Source organism: Chaetura pelagica, unplaced genomic scaffold, assembly GCF_000747805.2.
Source record: "Chaetura pelagica isolate M959 unplaced genomic scaffold, ChaPel_1.0 scaffold10, whole genome shotgun sequence".
NCBI classification, from domain to species: domain Eukaryota; kingdom Metazoa; phylum Chordata; class Aves; order Apodiformes; family Apodidae; genus Chaetura; species Chaetura pelagica.
This window is the reverse complement of record NW_009952263.1, coordinates 7,152,946-7,175,816: the sequence shown is the minus strand read 5'-3', so window position 1 is coordinate 7,175,816 and position 22,871 is coordinate 7,152,946. Positions and strand designations below refer to the sequence as shown.

Here is a 22,871-nt window from a genome sequence, read left to right as displayed (position 1 = left end):
TCTATGGCTGTATGCTTATTTTAGGATGGATCAAAATGATCTTCAAATTTTATGTGGGTTCATGGCAAATTGGAAATCTAAGCAGATTTTAACTTCTGTTTGCTGTTGCACATTTAGAAATTAATACCCTTCCGACTGTGTACTGACAGAGGAACACGCTCATGCAAAGCTACATTACACAGCAAATGTCTGCTCAATTGCTATAAGCTTATGAGCAGTGACATTTGTTTGTCTTACGTGATGTAGTCTTTAGAGCACAATCCCAAAACTTTTTGTTCCTTCCCTTTTTGCTCTTTTTAAAACCATGGCAATCATTCTATGCAATAGTGATACTTGTTTGCATCATGGCAACAGAAAATAGCATTTAGTGTGAGGCTTTGCCAAATACACTATTTTATATAATATAGTGAGATAAGAAACAAGAATTGCCTGTTTATTCAAAATATTTGCAATCAGTTCCAGCATTTTAACTTCAGGTAAATCTACTGAGACATATAAAAATAAATTTTGTGATATGTTAGTGCTTTGAGTAACTTTCAAATTCTTCCTATAAAGAGTGATTCACTTCTACTCTAGTGGTAAACATAATTTCATCATTGTCAGAAAAGAATTCCCAGTACAATCTATGCAGCAGATTTAGCATCTAAAATTTCAGAATGTTTAACTTCTAGAAGTAGTTGTTTCTTGTTTACTTAGACCACAGCTACTATCAGGCATGTAGGATGCACCTTGTATTAACTGAAAATTGAGGCATTAAAGACTTTTTTATAATATTTAATTATTAACACACATTTCAAAGTTAATAATACATGTTGCCAAATATTTTCACAGTTAATTTTGCAAAAAAAACCCATTAAGTTTATTTTTTCAATCATTACTGAATTTGCCCTTTCAAAAATCAAGTAACTTACAGACTTGGAGTTAAAAGCCATCTATTGCTATAATGTAATTGTCACTATGCACAGTTTTCTACTGTCTTTTTGGCATAACTCTTGCAGTTAGATTGCATATGGGAAGGAAAACTTACATACAACTTAAACTCTTCTGTCAATGCAAACTTATTTTATTAATGTTTTCATTTCAGGATGTGTCTTCACTTTCCTATCCAGAACAGACTTTTATAGATCATAAACAGTCACATTCCAACTCTTCTTGATTTCTAACTTCCTTAGAAAGCTTATCTAAAAAAATTTCTTCATATTACTTTTCTAAGTCTCCTCCCAACCCCTTGGCATTCTACTAACACTCTGTTAGCTCACTGGCTGTGCTTCCAAAAGTCTTTTCCAGACTCATTCTTCTTCACATCTTTTCTACCTCTGATACCACGTGTTCATTCTGTAAAATCTTATTCTCCTTGTGCTTTTACAATGACACCTTCCTGAGCTTTTTCTCCTAGTTTTACGGCCTCTCTTTTCTTGTGGATTGGCTTTTTCTTTTATAGGCATCAAGAGTTGATACCCTCTTTGATTTTCTGCAGACCTTTTTTTATCTGTTTTATCTGTTCACACAACTTCTGTTGCTCTTTTGTGCCAATGTGCCTTGCAAAAGTCCACTTTTTTTGCCTGATTTCCCCTTTACCCAGCCCAAATGTCAGATATCATCTGTGACCTTTTCTTTTGAATGTCTCATGCTAAATACAAATGTAACAGAATCTTTTTCTGCTCTTCTGTATAAAAGTTTCCAGCAAAAACAACCCCAGCAGCCAGTGGGAAGAACAGACTTTGTCCCAGGACTGTCATATGAGAAAAAGGCAAAAATTATGTGTGAGAATTCTGTCAGTCTTTTAAAAGTGCCATGACAGTCCACAACTCTTATATGGCTGCTTTGGTTTGGTTGTTTTAAGTTAATTTACGATCCTCTTCCCCCCTGCCCCTCCCTTCTTTTAGTTGCAATGTTCTTAAAGGCCTCAGCTTCTCAATAGTGGTAATTTGCGTTCAACAATATGTTTCCCCTACCCAGTTATTGTAGAAATACCCTCTGCTTTCCATCTGCTTAATAATATCTCTGTTTACTGTTGTGAAGAGCAACTCAGCTATTCTTCCTAAACTTGGACTCTTTAATCAAATTTATGGTCTTTCCTTTTCAATACATAGGAAAGCCTTGACAGGCTGGAGAGGTGGGCCAGTGCCAACCTCATGTTCAACAAGACCAAGTGCAAGGTCCTGCATCTGGGTTGGTGCAACACCAGGAACAAATACAGGATAGAGGGAGAATGGATAGAGAGCAGCTCTGAGGAAAAGGACCTGGGGCTGGTAGTAGATGAGAAGCTCAACATGAGCTGCCAGTTTGGGCTCACAGCCCAGAGGGCCAACCCCATCCTGAGCTGCATCAAAATAAGTGTGGCCAGCAGGGCTAGAGAGGTGATTCTGCCTCTCTGCTCTGCTCTGGTGAGACCCCACCTGTAGTACTGTGAACAGGTCTGGAGCCCTCAGCGCAGGAAAGATACAGACCTGTTGGAAAGGGTCCAGAGAAGGGCCACAAAGATGATCCAAAGGCTGGAGCACCTCTCCTTCAAGGACAGGCTGAGAGAGTTGAGGTTGTTCAGCCAGGAGAAGAGAAGGCTCCAGGGAGACCTTATAGCACCCTTCCAGTGCCTGAAGGGTAGGGATAGGACAATGGATAGTGGTTTTAAACTGAAAGAGGAGAGATTTAGGTTGAACATCAGGAAGAAGTTCTTCACTATGAGGGTAGTAACGTGATGGAATAGGTTGCCCAGGGAGGTTGTGGAAGCCCCCTCCCTGGAGGTGTTTAAGGCCAGGTTGGATGAGGCTTTGTGCAGCCTGGTCTAGTGTGAGGTGTCCCTGCTCATGGCAGGGGTGTTGGAACCTGATGATCTTTAAGGTCGCTTCCAACCTTAATCATTCTATGAGTCTATGAAGAGATTCTTTTATGTAAAAATAATGATTCCTTCAGAAACTCTTTCTAAAATATTTAAACCATTTTATGGGAGATTTATTTTACTATCCTTACCTACAATGAGCTGCAATTTTGTAAATTGGTTAAGAGTTCCATTTTCCTTTTGGAGGAAAACTTGTTAAGCTGAAAATTTCAGACTTTAAATCTGGACTCCAATGTGGTAAGGCACTGTCAGTGCTTTTAGTTTCTGTATATGAACTTTCCATAAGACACTTGGACACATGCTGAAAGTTATTAAAGTTCCAAGAATCCAGGTAGAGAAATTAAATTTTAATTAGTCTGCAACTACTTTTAAGTTCTCTAATTTGTATGTAAATATGTAATAATTTGGCTTATATAAATGTACAATTCTACTGTTATAATAACTGCTAACATTCCTCTGTTGACTCATTCAAAAAAGTTTTCTTTACCTTAGTTGTTAATCCATGTGTTGTTTTTTCATTGAGAAAATTTTATGAGGTATTTTCTCAACTTTATTCCACCATTATTACAAAAATGTGTGCAAGTGGATAATAACCACAGAATCATATGATAGTTGAGGTGGGAAGACATCTCTAGAGATGTTCTACTCCAGTGCTCCTTACTCAAAGTAGGTCAGCTTGAACAAGTTGCTTAGGACCATGTACATATGTGTGCTGAATATAACAAAAGATAGAGAGTCCATAACTACTCCGGGCAGCCTGTTCCACAGTTTGACTGATTGAGGTTTGACTCATAAAGCTAAGTAAGTTTCCTCTCATATTTAAACAGAATTTCCCATACTTCTCTTTTGTGCTGGGCAGCACTGAGAAGATTCTGTCCTTCCCCTCTTTACCTCCCCTACCTCACATATTTATACTGATCAGATTCCCCCCAAACACTTATTTGTTTTAGGCTGAACAGTCCCAGCTCTCCCAGCCCCTCCTCCTTTGTCAGATGTTTCCTACACTTAATCTTTGTGATCCTGTACTTCATTTGCTCTAGTATGTCCATGTTTCTCAGGTACTGAGAAGCCCAGACCCAGCACTGCAGCTGGGTCTCACCAGTGTAGCAGAGGAGAAAAATCACCTCCCTCATCCTCCTAGTAGCTCTCTTCCCAATATATTAAATTTGGTGTCTACCAGAACCTCCAGGTCCTTACTTAGAAGTCTGCTTGGCAGGTGGTTGGCCCTCAGCCTGTCCTAGTGCATGGGTTTATTCCTTCCAGGTGCAGGACTTTACACCTTCCTTTGTTGAACTCCATGAGGTTCCTGTTGCCTCATTTCTCCAGCCTGACAATGCTTCTCTTGACCTTCGTGCAGCACAAACATCTAAGTCCTCACTCCCAGATTGTATCATCTGCAAACTTGCCAAGAGTGCACTTTTTCCCATTTTCTAGGTCATAAATGAAGAAGTTTAACCATATTTCCCATAGCAAAATGCCTTAATGCTATTGCGTGGCTTCCAGCTGGACTTCAGGCTGCAGTTCACAGCCCTCTGAGCCCAGCAGTTCAGCCAGTTGTCAGTCTACTTCACTGCTTCCTCTCTTGTTTGTTGGTCATCATCTTCTCCCCCTGTTGTTCCTAGTTTGAAGGCCTCCTTGCCAGATTGGCCTGCCTGCTGACAAAGACACTTCTACCTTAGTGATAACGTGGATTAAAAGCTTAACTACATGCTTTCCCACCACAGAGGAAACTGAGCTGCAGTGTTATCGTTTAACTGGCTAATTTTTTCTGGCTTCTTACTGATTGTTCGGTCTAAGAGAATTTCTGAGAAAACAGATTTATTTTGGTTATGCATCATTTATTGGAGGAAAGGCTTGTTCTTTTCAGTGTGCCAGAAATGACATACCATGTGCCAACCATTTTACATTCCAGATTTTTATATTTAAAAAGTCTGTTGGGGGCAGGATGAGCTCTTCTAAGAAATTCTGTAATGATTTGTTCTCCTTAATTACTGTCTCATCTACTTCATGATTGCTCAAACTATAGCAGTGAATACTTAGAGCACTACTTTTTGGTTTAAAGTTCCTTATGCTTGTCAAGAGACAGGATACTGAGAGGGGGATATACATTCACCCAGATGTACAGTATTCAAAGTAGATAAAATTGCTTCATTGACTCACCAGTTCCTGTTTGCTTTTCTGTTTGTTGGACAAGGTTAATGGCAGACTTAGTGGAAAATTTCTTCAGATTTTCCTTTTAGAGTTTTCTAGCTCAACCATATGAGACTAACAGAACACATGAAAGAAACAGGGAATAGGTTTAGTATGTGTGTTGCCAAGAGTTCTTCAGAGTTATGTGCGTGGTAGGTGGTTTCTTGAGAGTTTTTGGAGGGGCAGACAGAGATTTTTTGAGGAAGTAGAAGGTCTTCAAACTTTTGTACATAAACGTTTCACTTCTATGAAAAAAATCTGAGAAGGAAGAAATCTCTTTGAAGACTTTCACAGACTTAGACACAGCCTGGTGTTTTACTTTGTGTTAATTATGTGACCACAAAGACAATAATGCATATTGCACATGTACTTTGTTTTCAGACACACAAATAAGGGAATTCACCTGTAATTGCAGTTACACTGGATGTAGTTCATGCTGTAGCTTGTCAGAACAATTCTGAAGTCCTATAAAGACTCAGCAAATAAGGCTTCTTAGAGGTGAGTTTTGCCGAGCTGTAGCAAAGATAGCGTTACAGCTGCCAACCAACCATCCTGCCTTGTATAACTAAGGGTGTAAAACAGTTTTGGTTTATGAGCAGTCACTTTCATAGTCTGAAAATCTCATTCCTTGAGAGGTGATTAGAGATACTTTCTGGGTGTTTCAATGACCACATGAAACATACACAGCAGCATTATAGGTTTTCAAACTTATGTCTTAACTCTTTAAACAATTTTTTGTTTTTTTCAAGCTATTTATCCACCCTGCATAAGCTCTGGACAAGTTACACTGACAACAAAACATTTTTATAGGTGACTGACGTGGTTCGAAATTGTAGCTAAATATATCAAGCAAACAAGTATTTTCAAAAGATTTGCTTTCATTACATTGTTCGGATTTCTATATTCCTATTTTCACTTAAGTGAGCAAGTTTATACTTTACCATGAACTTCTGTACAAATATTTTTTAAAAAAATTAATTTGTGCAAAGATCAATGATTGTGAAATCATGATCACCTTAGATTACAAATAATCTTCCTCATATTCTGGAGGGCAAAATACCAGTAAATAAAATATGTAACTAAATTAATTAAACATCATTGCACAGAAAGACAGACATTAAGACTCAATGAAAACATTCTCAGTGACTTAAACAGTTGGAAATATCAAAGTTCTAAGTTTAAAAATATATTTAAAATATTCTCTGTGTTAATACAGTTCTGTTTTTCTTATAATGATAAATGAGTATATCCCTTTGCCGTGAGCTAGGATTCACTGTGGGAAGTACAACCTGTTCCAGGAAATAAAAGTCACAGCAAAAAATAACTGAAAGATTAAGTGATGACACAGCTGTAAATTCAACCCTACTTTTTTTTTTTTCTGTAAGAGCTACGTATGCCTACTTGCTTCACTTAAATCAATAGACACATTTCATACTTGGTGGCATAATAAAAGTTGCAGTTTTGCCATTTGTGAGATGACTAATTGTGTAGTAATAAGCTGGTAAATAAACTATTTTTACCTAATTAAGAAATAGTTATTTTTTTAGTTTTAATACTTCATTTTAAGAGATTCTGCTGTTTTTTAGCTAAAATCCAGAGAAGGCAGTAGTATTCATAAATCACAAAATCACATAATCTTAGGGGTTGGAAGAGACCTTGAAAGATCATCTAGTCCACCCCCCCTGCCAGAGCAGGGTCACCCAGAGTACATCACACAGAAACATGTCCAGACAGATTTTGAATGTCTCCAGCAAAGGAGACTCCACAACCTCTCTGGGCAGCCTGTTCCAGTGCTCTGTCACTCTCACAGTAAAGAAATTTTTTCTGATGTTTACGTGGAACCTCTTGTGTTCCAGTTTGCACCCATTGCCCCTTGTCCTGTCACTAGACATCACTGAGAAGAGCCTGGCTCTATCCTCTAGACATTTGCCCTTAACATATTTGTAAATATTGATGAGGTCACCCCTCAGTCTCCTCTTCTCCAGGCTAAAGAGACCCAGGTCCCTCAGCCTTTCCTCATAAGGGAGATATTCCACTCCATCATCTTTGTGGCTCTGTGCTGGACTCTTTCAAGCAGGTTCCTGTCCTTCTTGAACTGAGGGGCCCAGAAATGGACACAATACTCCAGATGTGGCCTCACCAAAGCAGAATAGAGAGGTAGGAGAACCTTTCTTGACCTCCTAACCACACCCTTTCTAATGCACCCCAAGGATGCCATTTGCCTTCTTGGCCACAAGGGCACATTGCTGGCTCATGGTCATCGTTCTGTCTACCAGGGCCCCTAGGTCCTTTTCTCCTACACTGCTCTCCAGCAGGTCAGCCCCCAACCTGTACTGGTAGGCTGTGATAGCCTGTGAGGCTGTTCTTCCCCAGACGTAAGACTCTACACTTGTCCTTGTTGAATTTCATCAGGTTTCTCCCTGCCAAACTCTCCAGCCTGTCTATTCATAAATCAGGAAATAGCTTAAAGGCAATTTACCTTCAGAGTTCTGCTGAATCTCAGTCTATAGAAGTAGTCAAAGAAAGATGTGTCTATTTGAATTACTTTTTAATTAATTCTCAGTTTTCTGAGATAGGCTCAAATGCTGACATCTAAATAGACCAATATATTTATTTAGGAGTGTACACCCATCAACCAGAAAAATGAAGGTAGAGAAAGATCCCTTCTTCTGGTCTTTGTGTGTCTTTTCCTCCCCCTCCTTTTTTTTCTTCATGATGGAAAAATCAGCAGCCCAAAATGCGGTTAAGAATTCCTTATCTCATAAGCATACCACTGTTTAAAGGTCTTATTCATGAAACAGTAGTAGAAATGCATTCTACTGCTTATTTTCTCTGCCTGTTTGCAGCTGAATTTTCTCTGAGGGCAAAATATTAAAATTATGCAAATCATACAGTTGATTCAGTTTAAAATTGATCCCTTTAAAAATATTGTCTAATAATGTTTACAATTTTTCAGCTAGTATGTCTTTTAAGTATTTCTTATTGAATCAGTTAAACAGTTAACAGAATAAAAAGGTGGCTAGAGGTTAGCCTGGATCCACCACACAGCTAATAGTTCTGTGAATATTTGGTTGTTGACAGAAAGAATGTGTCATACATCCAACAGACATCCTGCAACCTGTTGCCCATGGTAGTGCTTTTATTAATACCAAGCCAGACTTTTATCAGTTTTCTCTGTATCAATAACTGCTGGTGTGCTGTCTTTTAAAGGATAATCCCTGAAAGTCAGCTAAAGGTTTTTTAAAGCCTAGAGAAATTCATAGCAGCCTTCTGTACAATCTGTTTTTGAAGGTTTTTTTTAGTTCATCCAGAATTCTTTTGCATTCCTGTACCTTAATTGTCTGATTTCAAATTTCCTTGGGTATTGGGGTGGGGTTTTTTTGGGTACTGCCTATGAAATGTATTTTTTGTTAATGATACTGGATATGATTAAGTGCCATCACGTTTCCTGTTGACACCATTGTATTTATTTTATGGCATGTGGGTTACTCATGGGTGTCAATGCAAAGATCCCACTTTTTCCTATGGTTTTCCTTAGCTTAGGATACAAATTATGAGGGTTTCTCAAGACTTCTATTAAAAAGACAAAAAAAAAAACTTGATCATACTTCTTACAGGAAGCCTCCTAAAGATAAGAGTTCTAGGAAAAATAAATGATGAAGAAATTGTTTAATAAATTAATTGAACCCAGAATCAGAAAGGAACAGCACAGCATTTGTAAGATATTCCAGTTAACAATATCTCACTGTGCTACTGGGCCAAGTGGCTGGGTTATGACACCCTAGAGAAAAACACAGGAAAGCTAACAGGGAAGGTTTATTTCCCTGCCAAATTTCAAAATTCAGCAGTAGGAAGGATTGTGCAGGTACATGAGTGTACCCCTCCCTCTATGTTTTATGGAGGGAATGGTCCAACCAACAGTTGTTTGAAGTCACAGTGTTAGCCTGGTTACTATGTCTTTTCACAGTACTCCAGAGAGTACATAGAGCAGCATCATGGATCTCTTGTTCTAACCTGTTTGATTATTTATTTGGTTTTTGGTTTGTTGGGATTTTTTTGTGTTTCAAAAAGAAATCCAGTTCATACAATTAGAAGGATATTATTTCTATGATTTTATTTTATTTTTAGGTTGGAGCTCTCATTACCTGCTGTTTCATGTCATAGAATCACAGAATGGTTTGGGTTGAAGGGACCTTAAAAATCACCTAGTTCCACCCCCATTGCTATGGGCAGGGACATCTCTTACTAGACCAGGTTGATCAAAACCCCATCCAATCTGGCCTGGAACGCTTCAGGGAGGGGACATCCACAGCTTCTCTGGGCATCCTGTTTCAGTGTCTCATCACCCTCACAGGGAAGGATTTCTTCCTAATATCTAATAGAAATCTACCCCCTTCCAGTTAAAAGCTATAACCTCTTATTCTGTCTCTACAGGGCCTTGTAAGAATTCCCTCCCCAGCTTTCCTGTAGGCCCCCTTTGGGATCTCAAAAGAGATAAGAAGTCATCTCACTACTTTATGCAAACCTATGAATGAAAGTATACACTACATTATTAATTAAACCTTAAAAGTATAATTTTCCAGATAGTGGGCACTGTGGGGTTGATGTAAATCCAGAGTCATCTGATTGTAGCTCACTGCTTTTCTTCAGAACACTTCCTTGCCAAGTGTTTAAAGATAGCTATGTCTACACCATCTTTCTTATTTTTGCTTATGTGGACAGTCAGGTATGCTGCATATCATGACTTCAGATAGTCATATTTACATTCTTTGAAGAGGATAGTTAATGTCTCTGAAAGAAAGAGGAGAGCACTGGCCCTCAAGTAATTGGGGCTGGAATACAACCTTGAGCATGGAGCTAATGTAGTTATGAAGATGTAAAAAAGCAGCAAGCAGTTAAGATCTTGTCCCTAGTGGTGAACACCATCCTTTTAGTGGCTACTGTACTCAAAGGGGTGAAAAAAATTACAGAAATACTGCTAAGAAGTCCAAGTCTGCAGCCTCACAGCTCTTAAGGTAACTCTGTCCCAGGAGTTTTTGGTAAAACTGTCTTATGTGAATCAAGTTACTCATGTGTGCATGTGTTTCCAGGACTAAACCCTCGGACTACTTTACCTCGTCCTTCTCTATATCATTTGCATATTCTCAGTATATTTGTTCTGAGTTAAACATGAGAGGTGCTGGTTGCTTGTATTTATTCTCTAACTTTATGATTGCTTAGGTAATAACAGATAAATCTCTTGGGTTTTCATGTGTAATATGAATGAAATGCTAGATACTAATTTTCTCTTTTGTATCCATCCACACTGGTGCAAAAAACTTTCTGTGGTAATGATCCATGATCTGACTGGGAGATGATTCCATACAAAAGCATGTTGGGCATTTAATCACACCAGAAAAAAATTTAGGTGGCCATTTTACTTAAAGCATCTTCTGTTGCAATAATGCATAACCCAAGGAAAAAGTGGAGGCTGTTCTTTCAAAAGGATACTAATTAATGCTTTGAAAAATGAGGAAAAATACCAAGACTGAGACATTTTTTTTCAATAATGTGAAAGAGATGCATTTCATGTTTTCTATCATGCCACAGCTTGTCTGCTATGGTAGTGAGCATAAGGCTTCTGCATGACATCAGTTACTCAGTGTAGACAGCTTGTGTCCACTATGCAAGATTATGGAGGTTCCGTTTGCATGTGATGCATTTACTTTTTGAAGAAGCTCCCAAGCAACATTCTTCTTTATACATTGGAGACATATGGGCTTGATGGGTGGACTGTTCAGTGGATGAGGAATTGGTGGGATGGTCATATGCAGAGAATAGTGGCAATATCTTGATTTCCAGGTGTAGAGGGGTGACAAGCGGTGTCCCTCAGGGGTCCATACTGGAACCAGTGCTCTTTAATATCTACATCAATTATATAGACAGTGGGATCGAAGACACCCTCAGCAACTTTGCAAAATACACCAAGCTGACTGATGCACTCGATACACCAGAGGGAAGGGATGCTATACAGAAGGACTTGGACAAGCTAGAGAAGTGAGTCTGTGTGAATCTGATGAGGTTCAATGAGGTGAAGTACAAGGGCCTGCACCTGGGCAGAAGCAATCCTCATTATCAATAGATGTGGTAGAGAGCAGCCTTGCAGAAAGAGATGTGGGGGTGCTGGTGGTCCAAAAGCTGGACATGAGCAAACAATATGCACTTGCAGCCCAGAGGGCCAATCGCATCCTGGGATGTATCAAAAGAAGTATGGCCAGCAGGCCAAGGGAGGTGATTCTTCCCCTCTACTCAGTTCTTGTAAGACCCCACCTGGAGTACCGTGTCAAGCTATGGAGTCCTCAACACAAGAGGGACACAAGCCTGTTAAAACAAGTCCAGAGAACAGCCACAAAAATTATCAGTGCTGGAGCACCTTGACTACGAAGACAGGCTGAGAGAGCTGGGAGCCTGGAGAGGAGAATACTCCGGAGAGACCTAGCAGCCTTCCAATCCATGAAGGAGGCCAAAAGGAAAGCTGGGAGGGATTATTTACAAGGTTGTGTAGTGATAGGACAAGGGCTAATGGTCTTAAACTAGAGAAGGGTAGATTTAGATTAGACATTAGGAAGAAGTCCTTTACAATGAAAGTGCTGAAGCACTGGAACAGGTTGCCTAGAGATATTGTGGAGGCCCCATCCCTAGTCAAAAAGGTCCCTGCGCACTGCAGGTATGGCTGGACTAGGTGACCTTTAAGGGTCCCTTTCAACCCCACACGTTATACGATTCTGTGATTGAGTTAATACACCCTCGTTATTACAGCCAAGCACAAAGCTGGAGACCTAGGACAAGAGCAGGGTGGTGTTCAGGGTGTTATGCAGCCTGCTCGTACCTGTAGAAGAGTTCCTGTACCATGAGCCTGTTCCTGCCACCCTCTCAGCTGTCCTGAGAAGGAAGACCCCTGGGAGCTAGCAGGTTGCAGTGGACTCCCTTGACCATGTATTGAGCAGCCCTCCTCCACATCCAGCTCTGCCTCAGTAAGGACTTGTGATATCTTCTGTTTTTTACCACCTGACCTTCATGATTGAAGTAACAGTATGAGTCTTATCTCCCATTTGATGATTAAACACTTTATTTTACATTTCAGGGATTCAAATATATTGTACTTGATTTGGGGAATAAGAATGTTATAAACCATGAAGTATTCTGGTATTCTGGACTATATCCAGTGTTATGCTCTGACTAGTCTAATGTGCTTTGAAGGAGAGCAGACATAGATTTGGTTTTAAGTTGTTCAGCAAAGCTGAGTTTACAGTTCTTTTGCATTGCTAGGGCAGCATATACTTAGTAGAGCTTATCAGAATTTCTCAGATTTTATTTTTCTAATTTGTATCTAAGGAGTAAATTGTTTATTTTTTCCAAAGGTGAAGGAAAAGAGTTATGCTTCTACTTTCTTTTAACTTGAAGTGACAATTGATGCCTCATGTACTTAAAAAAAAAAAAAAAATAGTCAACAGTTACAAAGATGTTTCTGTTTAATTGTGCTTTTTTACCGCAACCTCCACTTACAAGATCATAAGAGGTCTTAAGTTGTTATGAGAGTAATGTTGCAATTGGCAGAGTTGTCAATTTTGTTTCTTTTCTGAGGAAAGACTTCTGGAATTGTCATGTGCCATGGTTGTGGTGCTTTACCTAATCTCATTTTAAAGCAAAACTAACACAAAGATAGCAAGGAGAGTTAAAAAATCTGATCAAAGAAAAGGAGAGATAAGACTAAATTGCAAAGCATCCTTTTTAAGAGCTATTTTTGGGGCAATATTATCATCACACAGGAAGGGGTGTGTAGAAGTGTGTCCAGATTTGAGGAAATAGAGCCCAAATCTGAGCTTTTTTTTAGAATTATGATTTCTCACAATGTTTGGGGAGATGAGAAATGCTTTTGATTTTAAGCTGCTGGTAAAAATAAAACAGCTGTATTTAAAGCAACCTTCTGCTTATAGTTGGATTTAATATTGCATCTTTTTGCTAAGATCAGATATGGAAAGAGAAAAACAAGTCTATCAGGTACCTACATTTTTTTAAGAACCGAAAAAACCACTTTTTTTATAAAAAATAAACTGTCTCCTTCTGAATAGTGATCTGCAAGTTCATTACAACAGGAAAAGAATGAATGCTACTGACAATGATCACATATGTACAGAGGCACACCTGGTGAACAACGTAGTTGACTAGGAATCAGAATTCCTTGTTTTCCTAAAGGCACTGGGAAGATCAAAAAGTAGGAGAATTCCCAAATGTCATTCATTGACTTTAGTTATAAGCTACTGACATGTGCTCCAGTGTTGGCATTGTTGTGCAGCATCTTATCTGCATAAACATCTTGTAATTTTTTCAGTACTAATAAGTACAATTAAAAAAAAAAAATCTTTATCTGCTAAAAAAGAAAAATCTTACTACTTCATAATGAATGTCACACTTTCCTTTTTTTATCCATGCTTTGCTGTCTCTGGGAGTTGAGTGACTTCCAATATTAATTCTTAGCAAATAGTGGAATCAGGCTGTGATGGAAGTCATTTACTGTGCAAATATGCAACTTGCATGATTCTAAGTGCCATATCTAGCTCCACAGCGTGAGCAGGGTAATAAGTATAGAATTCTTAGTAGCTGGAATGCTGGCTCCTACATAGGAGAGATGGGATCAATCTAAAGCAAAACATTATCAGGCTGATGGCTTATAAAATTTAAAATCTTCTAAGGAACTAAAAAATTGCCAATAAGTGTATAAGAAAAAAGGGAAAAACTTTAACTGAATATGTACATCTACTGTCTCCACAGCAGTTACTGCCATTCTGGAAAGAGATGGCATTATGGAGATCTTTCAGCTCAGTGCTCAGCATGTAAGAGAAAGGCAAATCTGAGGCATTATTAATCTGTTGTGTCAGGCAGCTGTGTATCTAGAGCTTGAAAGTTGCCTGTTATTCTGGAAAAAGGGCCACTGAAAGAATATCTTTAAAAAGACAGGAGATCTATGGGGGGCTAAAGAAAAGACCTTCAAGGCAGACCACAGGTAGGGGTCCACTGCCACACAGGAAAAGCTTTGTATTGCTGGGGATGCTGAAAGTACTCAGCTCCTTCTGAAGGCACTGTAGCTGTCTTCTACAAGATGGTTCAGTGTTGATCTTACAACACATCACATCACCTAGATTGTGACACCTACCATTTACCAGCATGGACTGGCTTGCTCTTTGTAGGCCAAGGACATGGAGAGGTATTAGATGTGAGACACCTCATCCAACATGGCACTTTATGTTGAGAAAAGGAAGAAAGAAAGTCCTGTAAATAGCTTTAAAGAGAACTTCAGTCATATCACAAAAGCAGACTACATCAGCTGTCCAATACTAGAGTGGAGAGTTAATTCAATAGACTTAAATTCATCTTTGCTCAGAGAAACAGACTAGCTCTCTGTTCTCACCCAGAATTTAAGAACACTTTTAAAGTATAGTTTGAATTTAAATTTGTAGGTATTAGATGTGAGACACCTCATCCAACATGGCACTTTATGTTGAGAAAAGGAAGAAAGAAAGTCCTGTAAATAGCTTTAAAGAGAACTTCAGTCATATCACAAAAGCAGACTACATCAGCTGTCCAATACTAGAGTGGAGAGTTAATTCAATAGACTTAAATTCATCTTTGCTCAGAGAAACAGACTAGCTCTCTGTTCTCACCCAGAATTTAAGAACACTTTTAAAGTATAGTTTGAATTTAAATTTGTTTGATGACTGAGAGATGAATTTAAAAAAAAAAAAAAAAACAAACAACAAAAAAATCAAAACAAGAAACATGTATTTAGTTCAGTATTTTCTGAAATAGTCCTTTTTGTTTAACCTCTCTTAATTTTGCAGTTGTATGTGTTGCAGTTGTTGTAGTTCTCTAAACAACCTGCAGGCACCCAATTTGCAGATGGGGAAGTATAGTGTTTTCCTTTTTTGTTTGTGTTTGGGGGTTTTTTCCCTTACCTCTACTGACATGTAGAAAATCCTTAACTGGAAAGGGTTCTTGCATTACTTATGCGAAACATTCTTCTGAGAGAAGTTTGAAAAGTGTTGCTTCCTACATTTCTTATTAAGTATGGTTTTGTACTGCAGAGCCAAAAATACACCAGTCTTTTATAATTCAAATCATTCTTGCTTTTCTAGGCAGGTATCAAGCTGTAGCTATTTTGCCTGTAGTTAATTTCTGGCTCTGCTAATTGGTCTTTGAGTTTCTTCCCCCCTTAATTTGTATACATTGCATTGACTTTAATTAAGCCTGTTTGACAGAGGACTTCTTCCTGTATTCCCATAATTCCTTTTTGCTTAATCCTGACACATCACAAAATGTCCACTTTCATTTACCCTGGTGTCATTCATTGTAATTCCATCAGAGCCACTGGAGTTACTTTGAATTTATTGTTGTATAAGCAAGAACAAAATTTGATCTCATGACTGAAAATTACAGACATCTGAATGGAGGGGGAAAACAACAAAACTTTCCAAAACAGTGTTCAGTATTTACTCTTAATGAATTTCATGTCACCAAGGAATGTGTCAAGTGATTACGTCAGTGACCATGCGGTGGGAAAAGAAATCTTAAGTGTGTGAATATAAGAATTGAGTATTCCTAATGAGCAACCTTGAAAATCAGCATAGTCTGACATAATGGCAGTGTAGTACAAGTCAGATTATGTTTTAAAGAAAGTACACAAGAGATTTTTCATTTTCGGAAGCAGTAAATATTACATTTTTCGTATCTATGAGTCCATCATATTTGAAAAGTCTTGGCAGTTTGGAGAAATCCCCACTGACTGGAAAAGAGGAAACAACTCCTATTTTCAAGAAAGTAAGAAAGAAAGATCCTGGGAATTAAAGACCCATCAGTCTCACCTCTGTGACTGTCAAGATCATGGAGCAGATCCTCCTGAAGGTTCTGCTAAGGCACATGGAAAACAAAAGGGTGACTGGTGACAGCCAACACAAATTCACCAAATCCTGTCTGACTAATTTGGTGGCCTTCTACAATGGGGTCATGGCATCAGTGGACAAAGGAAGAGCAGCTGACATCATCTACCTGGACCTGTGCAAAGCCTCCAACACTGTCCCACACAACATCCTGGTATCAAAGCTGGAACTTTGATAGATTTGATGGATGGACCACTCGTTGGGTAAGGAACTGGCTGGATGGTCACACTCAGAGACTGGTGATCAATGCTTGAATGTCCGGATGGAAACCTGTGACAAGTGGTGTTCCCCAAGTGTTGGTACTTGGCCCAGTGCTATTTAACATCTTAGTCAGCAACATGGACAGTGGCATTGAGTGCAGCCTTGGAAAGTCTGCTGATGACATCAAACTGAGTGGTGAGGTCGGCATGCTAAAGGGAAGGGATGCCATCCAGAGGGGCCTTGACAGGCTGGAGAAGTGGGCTCGTGCAAACTGCATAAAGTTCAACTAGGCCAAGTGCAAGGTCCTGCACATGGATCAGGGGAATACCCAAGTGTAAATACAGGCTAGGTGGAGAATGGATTGAAAACAGACCAGAGAAGTACTTGGGGATGATTGTGGATGAGAAGCTCAACATGAGCTGACAATGTGTACTTGCATCCTAGAAAGCCAACCATGTCCTGGGCTCTCGTAAGACCTCGCCTGGACTACTGTGTCCAGTTCTGGAGCCCCCAACATAAGAAGGACATGGAGCTCATGGATAAAGTCCAGAGAAGGCCCACAAAGATGATTCAAGGGCTGGAGCACCTCTCCCTCAAGGACAGGCTGAGTGAGTTGGGATTGTTCTGCCTGGACAAGAGAAGGTTCTGGGGAGAAATTATAGTGGTCTTCCAGTGCCTGAAGGGTGCCTACAGGAAAGCTGGGGATGGACTTTTTACAAGGGCATGCAGTGAGAGGAAAAGGGGTAATGGAATAAAACTGGAAGAGGGGAGATTTAGGTTAGGCATTAGGTGGGCATTCTTTAGTGTGAGGCTGGTGAGACACTGAAACAGGTACCCAAGGAAGTTGTGGCTCAAACCAGGACAGCCCCATCCCTGGAAGTATCCAAGATCATGCTGGATGGGGTCCTGAGCAACCTGATCTAGTGGGAGGTGTCACTGCGCCTGCAGGAGGGTTGGAACTAGATGATCTTTAAGCTTCATTCCAACTCAGCCCATTCTATGATTCTGTGAAATGATGCATTGTAACTACATGCTTCTGAGTTTCAGCAAGGTATTTGACAATTACAATTTTACAGTGATTTTTATTTGCCAGTCAGGAGATTGATTTTGTTTTCTTAACTGCAAGCAGAAAAACCCTAAAAAATCTAAGGTGTGTGCAGTCTTTAGATCTAGCTCTATTTCTACAAAAGTCTAAAATGTCAATAGTTCAGCTCCCAAAGGTTGAAGTGCCATTTCCTGATGTTTAATAAACTCTTGCTTCTCTTCGACAGAAAAATGGAAAGGAAGAGGAAGAGCAGGATCACATTTTGAGTCAGCACGAAGACGGAGTAGAGCTGTCCTTTATCATATCTCTGGACATCTACAAAGAAGAGAGAAGAACAAATTAAAGATTAATAATGTAGGTGCACTTCTTCTCTTTTTTTTTTTTTTAAAAAGTACTCTTTTTACATTTGTATTGTTGTTTTTTTGTTTCCCTATAGTGCTGTAAAAGCTCAGTGAGTACCTGAGAAATGTCCTAATCCTAATTTTATGATAACAAGAGGAGAAAGGCATACTTAAGGGCAGGTCCACTATGGTTTTTGTTACACTTCATATGCCAAGACAGTGCAATTAGCCATCCATACTGTAAACAGACATTAATTTATCCCAAGGAAACCCACATTATAAAATTTCACATAACTAAATTTCAGGTTCCAATTTACCTTATAATCCAAATTATTGCATTTGAATAATTATTATTTGCTAAGAAAATAATGAAGAAACTGAATATATTACTCAAGCTGAAAATCTCTATGCTCTGTAAGCTCTGGAAAGTTACACTTCATTTGTGCAACTTTACATGTGAATGTCTCCAACTTTGTACAGGGTAAATTCATCTTTTCATTTCTTAACTGAAGTAGTGATGTTTCTTTCTTCAAATTACTTTTGCATTTCCCTAGTAACTAGCAGTAATAAGCGAGTTCATAAAACCGACTGTGAATATTGCAAAAAACAAATAAAACAATAGACAAAATCAAAGATATAGCAGCACAAAGACTTCTAAGGAAATACAGCCAGGAGAAGAGTAACTCTCCTGCTCTCTTGAACAGTGTTTAAGAACAGCTAATGCAGAGGAAAAGTAGAGATGCATATGAAATCAGTATGTACATATAAAAAATTGTGAGAATAGTATCTGAGAGCCTATTCCAACAAAGAGATCCTATAGCTATTAGAAGCTGGGGTAGCATAAAGATTTTTTTTCTTAGAATTTCACAAGCGTTTAGTTTCTTGTTAGCATATTGTAATATCAAAAAGATGCAATCTCTGACAGAACCACAAGAAAAAAATGGCCTTTTTATTTGTTTTGGATTTTTTTTTCAATGGTTTTGGGAGGTTGAAAGACAGAAAATGGAAATAGTAGACAAAATATATAATTTATGAACACCTTGAAAAGATTATCTGCCAGTGGGCATATTCCTTTTCCTGGCTAACAAAACTAATCTGCCATGCAAATACATCCTCCTAGATATTATTATGTTACAAATTAAAACCAGAAAAAACTTGGTGTAGGTTAAGGACATGAAAATACACAACTGGTATATGCCTCAAAGGGCATACAGTCAATTCTGCTGAATGTAAATGTTAAAAAATGTAAAATATTTTTAAAATTTAGGCTAAAAATATGTTTAAAATTCAGAAGTTGAAAAAGTGTAAATTTTTTTAACAAAAAAATTCTTCAAAATGTGACCAGGTCTCCCAGTGATATTTTCATAGTGTAGTAATATTATTTAGGAATATGACTTCTAAATAGCTTTTAGTTACCTTCCTGTACTGTCAAAATCCTAGTGCAAAAGATGTTATACTGGTTTAATCCTTTTTCATACTAATTTACTGCCTGTAGTGCCTAGATACTTAGAGCTATGAGTTAGAAGCCATAAGAGGAACATTTTCTTCTCTGTGATTGAAAATGGGATGATGTTAACAGCAATGAGAATTCAGCCCTTAGGATTCATGAATGAGAACCAAGAATGGAGAAGGCCGGGAACTCAGTATTTCAAAGGAAGCACACAATGAGAAAGGTTGTGACAAGCTAGGCAGATGTATCTGTCCAGCAGGAAAACACTGTTCTTCAGTCAGAATTCTCCCAAACAAGGAAGAAGGAGTTTGCCAGACTCAGTGCCCTCCTGATTCTATTTAATCTCTTCCTTATTATTCCTCTTCCTGCCCCAACATTCAATAAAGTTATTCCATCAGCAGGTCTGTCTAAGTATGAGGACTTAGCATTAGCTGTTGCCTGTATAAGGCTACGTAATATTTCTGCATTGGAAGAAATGAAATGTGTCTGTATGATTGAATAATTGTTTTGTCTCATTTTATTTTTTTCTCTCTTTTTCAGAATGTTTTTGTAGATAAACCAGCATTTCCAGAATACAAAGTTTCAGATGCAAAAAAATCCAAATTCATATTGTTGCATTTTAGCACTTTTAAAGCTGGCTGGGACTGGCTTATTTTACTGGCAACGTTTTATGTTGCTGTGACTGTACCTTACAATGTTTGCTTTATTGGCCATGATGAGCTGTCTACAACTCGAAGCACAACTGTCAGTGACATTGCAGTGGAAATTCTTTTTATCATTGGTAAGATATGTTTGGGGTTTGTTTGGGATCTTCTTAACATTTAAGGTTTTCACAGAATGTACAATATTGAAGAGAAAATAAGTTATATCCTTCACTACACACTGGTCCAGAGAACTGTTCTGCATTGTGAATGTGTTAGTTAGAATCTGAGCACAAGAAAATATAATCTGTATCTAACTGATTCATGTGTTGTAATATTCATTGGAAGCAAGACAGATGGTGCACTGCTCAGTGCTACTTTTCTGTTTCTATCTTTTGCTGGAAATATAGAATACTTATATTAGTAAGTCAAAGTAATGGTATCTTTGGGATCAATAAAGTAGCTGTGTAATAAAAAACAAAGGAAGAAGATTTTCTGTAAATTTTACTACATATTTTTTGGTTAGACTTTAGTTCATTAATCAAGGAAATCAAACTATGGTTGCAACTACAAACTGTTCAAAGAACAGTGTATAAAGTACTTTTTAGTACCTTGTATGATTATGTTGCTGGTAACCACACTGTACTGTAGCATACAAATATTCCTCCCCTATATTTTCAACGATGGTTCCATTTTCCCCAAAGTATTTGTTTCTGAAGTTATTATCTGTTTTTAAGTTTGTGGCTCTGAGGAAAGATTTATGAAGTATTTTCAGGAAATTTTTATTCTGCATTTAAATCTCTGCATTTAATTTAATGAAAATGATGTGTTTACAATCACCTGTGAATGGTCCCTTGTCTGTTAAAATGCAGCATGAATACAACTCAGAACATACGTAAACATGGAATGTAGTAAGATTGACAGTAAGCATAAATTTAAGCATACGTTTCAGGGCATTGTTGCTCTGACAAGCACATCTTTGATGGATAATTTATGTGCTTTGAAAAAAGTCAATGAGTAAAACTCTTTTGATGATGTTGCTGCTTTAGAAAGTCAGTGGAGAGATCTGTGTGAGATGGGACCCTCAACTGCACAGCAACTCTGCAATCAAAGATTCAGTTATTACAAGTGTCTAACCATGGATAGGGGGAAAAAGATTCTGTCTGCTTTGATTTTATTAAGACTTCTCAGAATATAGAATAGTATTCCTTTTATGCACATAACTTGTGTAAACTCTTATTTGGCCTTAACAAGGTCTTCATTTTTAAACTGTGTTTTCAAAGGGAGCAGAAGCATGACAAGAGTGAGATGTGTGCTTATCGGTTCAAGGGAAATAGTAGGGTAGAGGCTAAAGGTTTCCTTAAAGCAGAAGAGTTTGAATAAATCTATGGGCTAAAAAAATCTTTTAGGCTTATCCAGTTTGCTACTCAGTATATGCCTAAGCATGATAAAAATACATATGGAAGTGTTGTCCTGAGTTGGGGTGCTTATAAGTAGGATTGTTGATCTGAATTAAAAATTATTTATGAGGAAAAAGCACATCTAGCTGAAGTTTTAACTGCTTTAGCCTTTAAATTTCTCTAAAACCTAAACAGAAGATGAACAATAATAATAACATTGGGGAAGAGTTTGAAGAGAGAACATAATTCAGGCTTCTCACATGCAGGAAAAATTTTTTTTTTACTTGATAGTTCCATTATATGCTAGTGTTTCTATAACTTCTTATATGTGGTGTTGGAACGCAATTTCAGATGTCTTTTCCTCTGTAAGGTGTACAAACTCTTTCTGACATTCTCCCGTAAGTAAATCTTTTGCTTCCTCTACCCCATGATAGTTTAAAAGTAGTTTAGTTATAAAATCTTTGACTGTTTTAGTTGTCTTAATATCATAAATATGTGGAAAGAAAATCTTTCTAGCACTAGAGTATATAAGCGAACACATAAAAAAATTATCTTAAAAAGTGTTTCATTTAGGGAGTGAGATTACCTGCTTTATTACATTATTGACTTCAGTTTATGCCCCTTAATTTGCATACACAATACCAGGGTCCTTGATTTGTAGATAGGTATGTCTGTATGGCTAAAGTTTCAATATTTCTAAGAGAAATAATGGATCTTGGTTTCTTTTCAGTAATGTTTGTAAAGTTTTCTCTCTTTTGGAAAACTGGGAGAATCTCTCTCCCAGTTCATTCCTTTTTAATAGTAATAAAACCCCAATTGCATTACTTCTACTTCTCTGAAACTATGATATATAGTGCTTTTCTTCCTGCAACTGTTTCATTCTAGTTTTCAGATACTGCTTGGGTTTTTGGGGGTTTTTTTTTGGTTGGTTGGTTTGGGTTTGGTTGGTTTGTCATTCTGTTTTTTTGTTTTGGTGTTCATGAGGTTTCTTTGCTTTAAAAAAATATTGAATTGAAGACTGTAACTTTACTGGAAAATAATTGTCAATACTTTATTGGTAAATGCACAGACTCACTCATAGGAGTTTGAATAGGAGGTCTTCAGCAGCAGTTGAGATTGATGTGATGGTTCAGAAGAAATATGCATTCAAGGTAATGCTAATACATTGCTTGTTGGATGAGGTCAAAGGTATCTGTGTATTTTGTCTTCTAAGGTGGCCAGAAAAAACTGCAGAGAGTAGAGCTATAAAAATAACTGACCTTTAACTTTTAATTTTAGTTTTCTATTTGTAAATCATCCAGATTCTAGTGGGAAATGGAGAACCCTGGATACTAATTATAGCTATAAAATTATACTATTTAGAAATGTGCTGACAACAGAAATTGTAAATTATTTTCTACAAAGTACTCCTTTGCCTACCTGTGGGAAAAAAATGACAGCTAACCCATCCTTTCCCAGCTCTTCCCACACACGAGCTTGTCTGAAGACTTTATCTGTGACTTGCGATTTCAAGAGAGAAAATTAATCATGGTCAGTAAGATTGCTTTTGCTTGTATGTGTATCTCTCTCTCTTGTTAAATACTATTTACCAAAGTGTTTAATCTGCAACTTCATTTTTTAAAAACAGCATGTCTAGAAGCCCTAATGCTGTGATTTGTATTGCATTATACTGCAAAGAGACTTGTTGACCCGTTAGTGTCTATCACAAATGTCAATTACTCAAAATCTTTCCAAAACTGTCTTAAATCATATGAAGTCCTTGAGCCTCAGATCTTTAATATGTAGAGCTAA

The 22,871-nt window shown here is 37.9% G+C and overlaps 1 protein-coding gene across 1 annotated transcript in view; it reads left to right on the top strand.

Annotated features, from left to right (window-relative positions):
- The window catches only part of KCNH8 (potassium voltage-gated channel, subfamily H (eag-related), member 8), a 185,937-nt gene that overhangs the window by 77,292 nt on the left and 85,774 nt on the right, over nt 1–22,871 (top strand). Inside the window, exons 4-5 of the mRNA XM_010007532.1 lie at nt 17,475–17,602; nt 19,580–19,820. Coding sequence (XP_010005834.1) covers nt 17,475–17,602; nt 19,580–19,820 — 369 coding nt within the window. The remainder of the gene's footprint in view (nt 1–17,474; nt 17,603–19,579; nt 19,821–22,871) is intronic.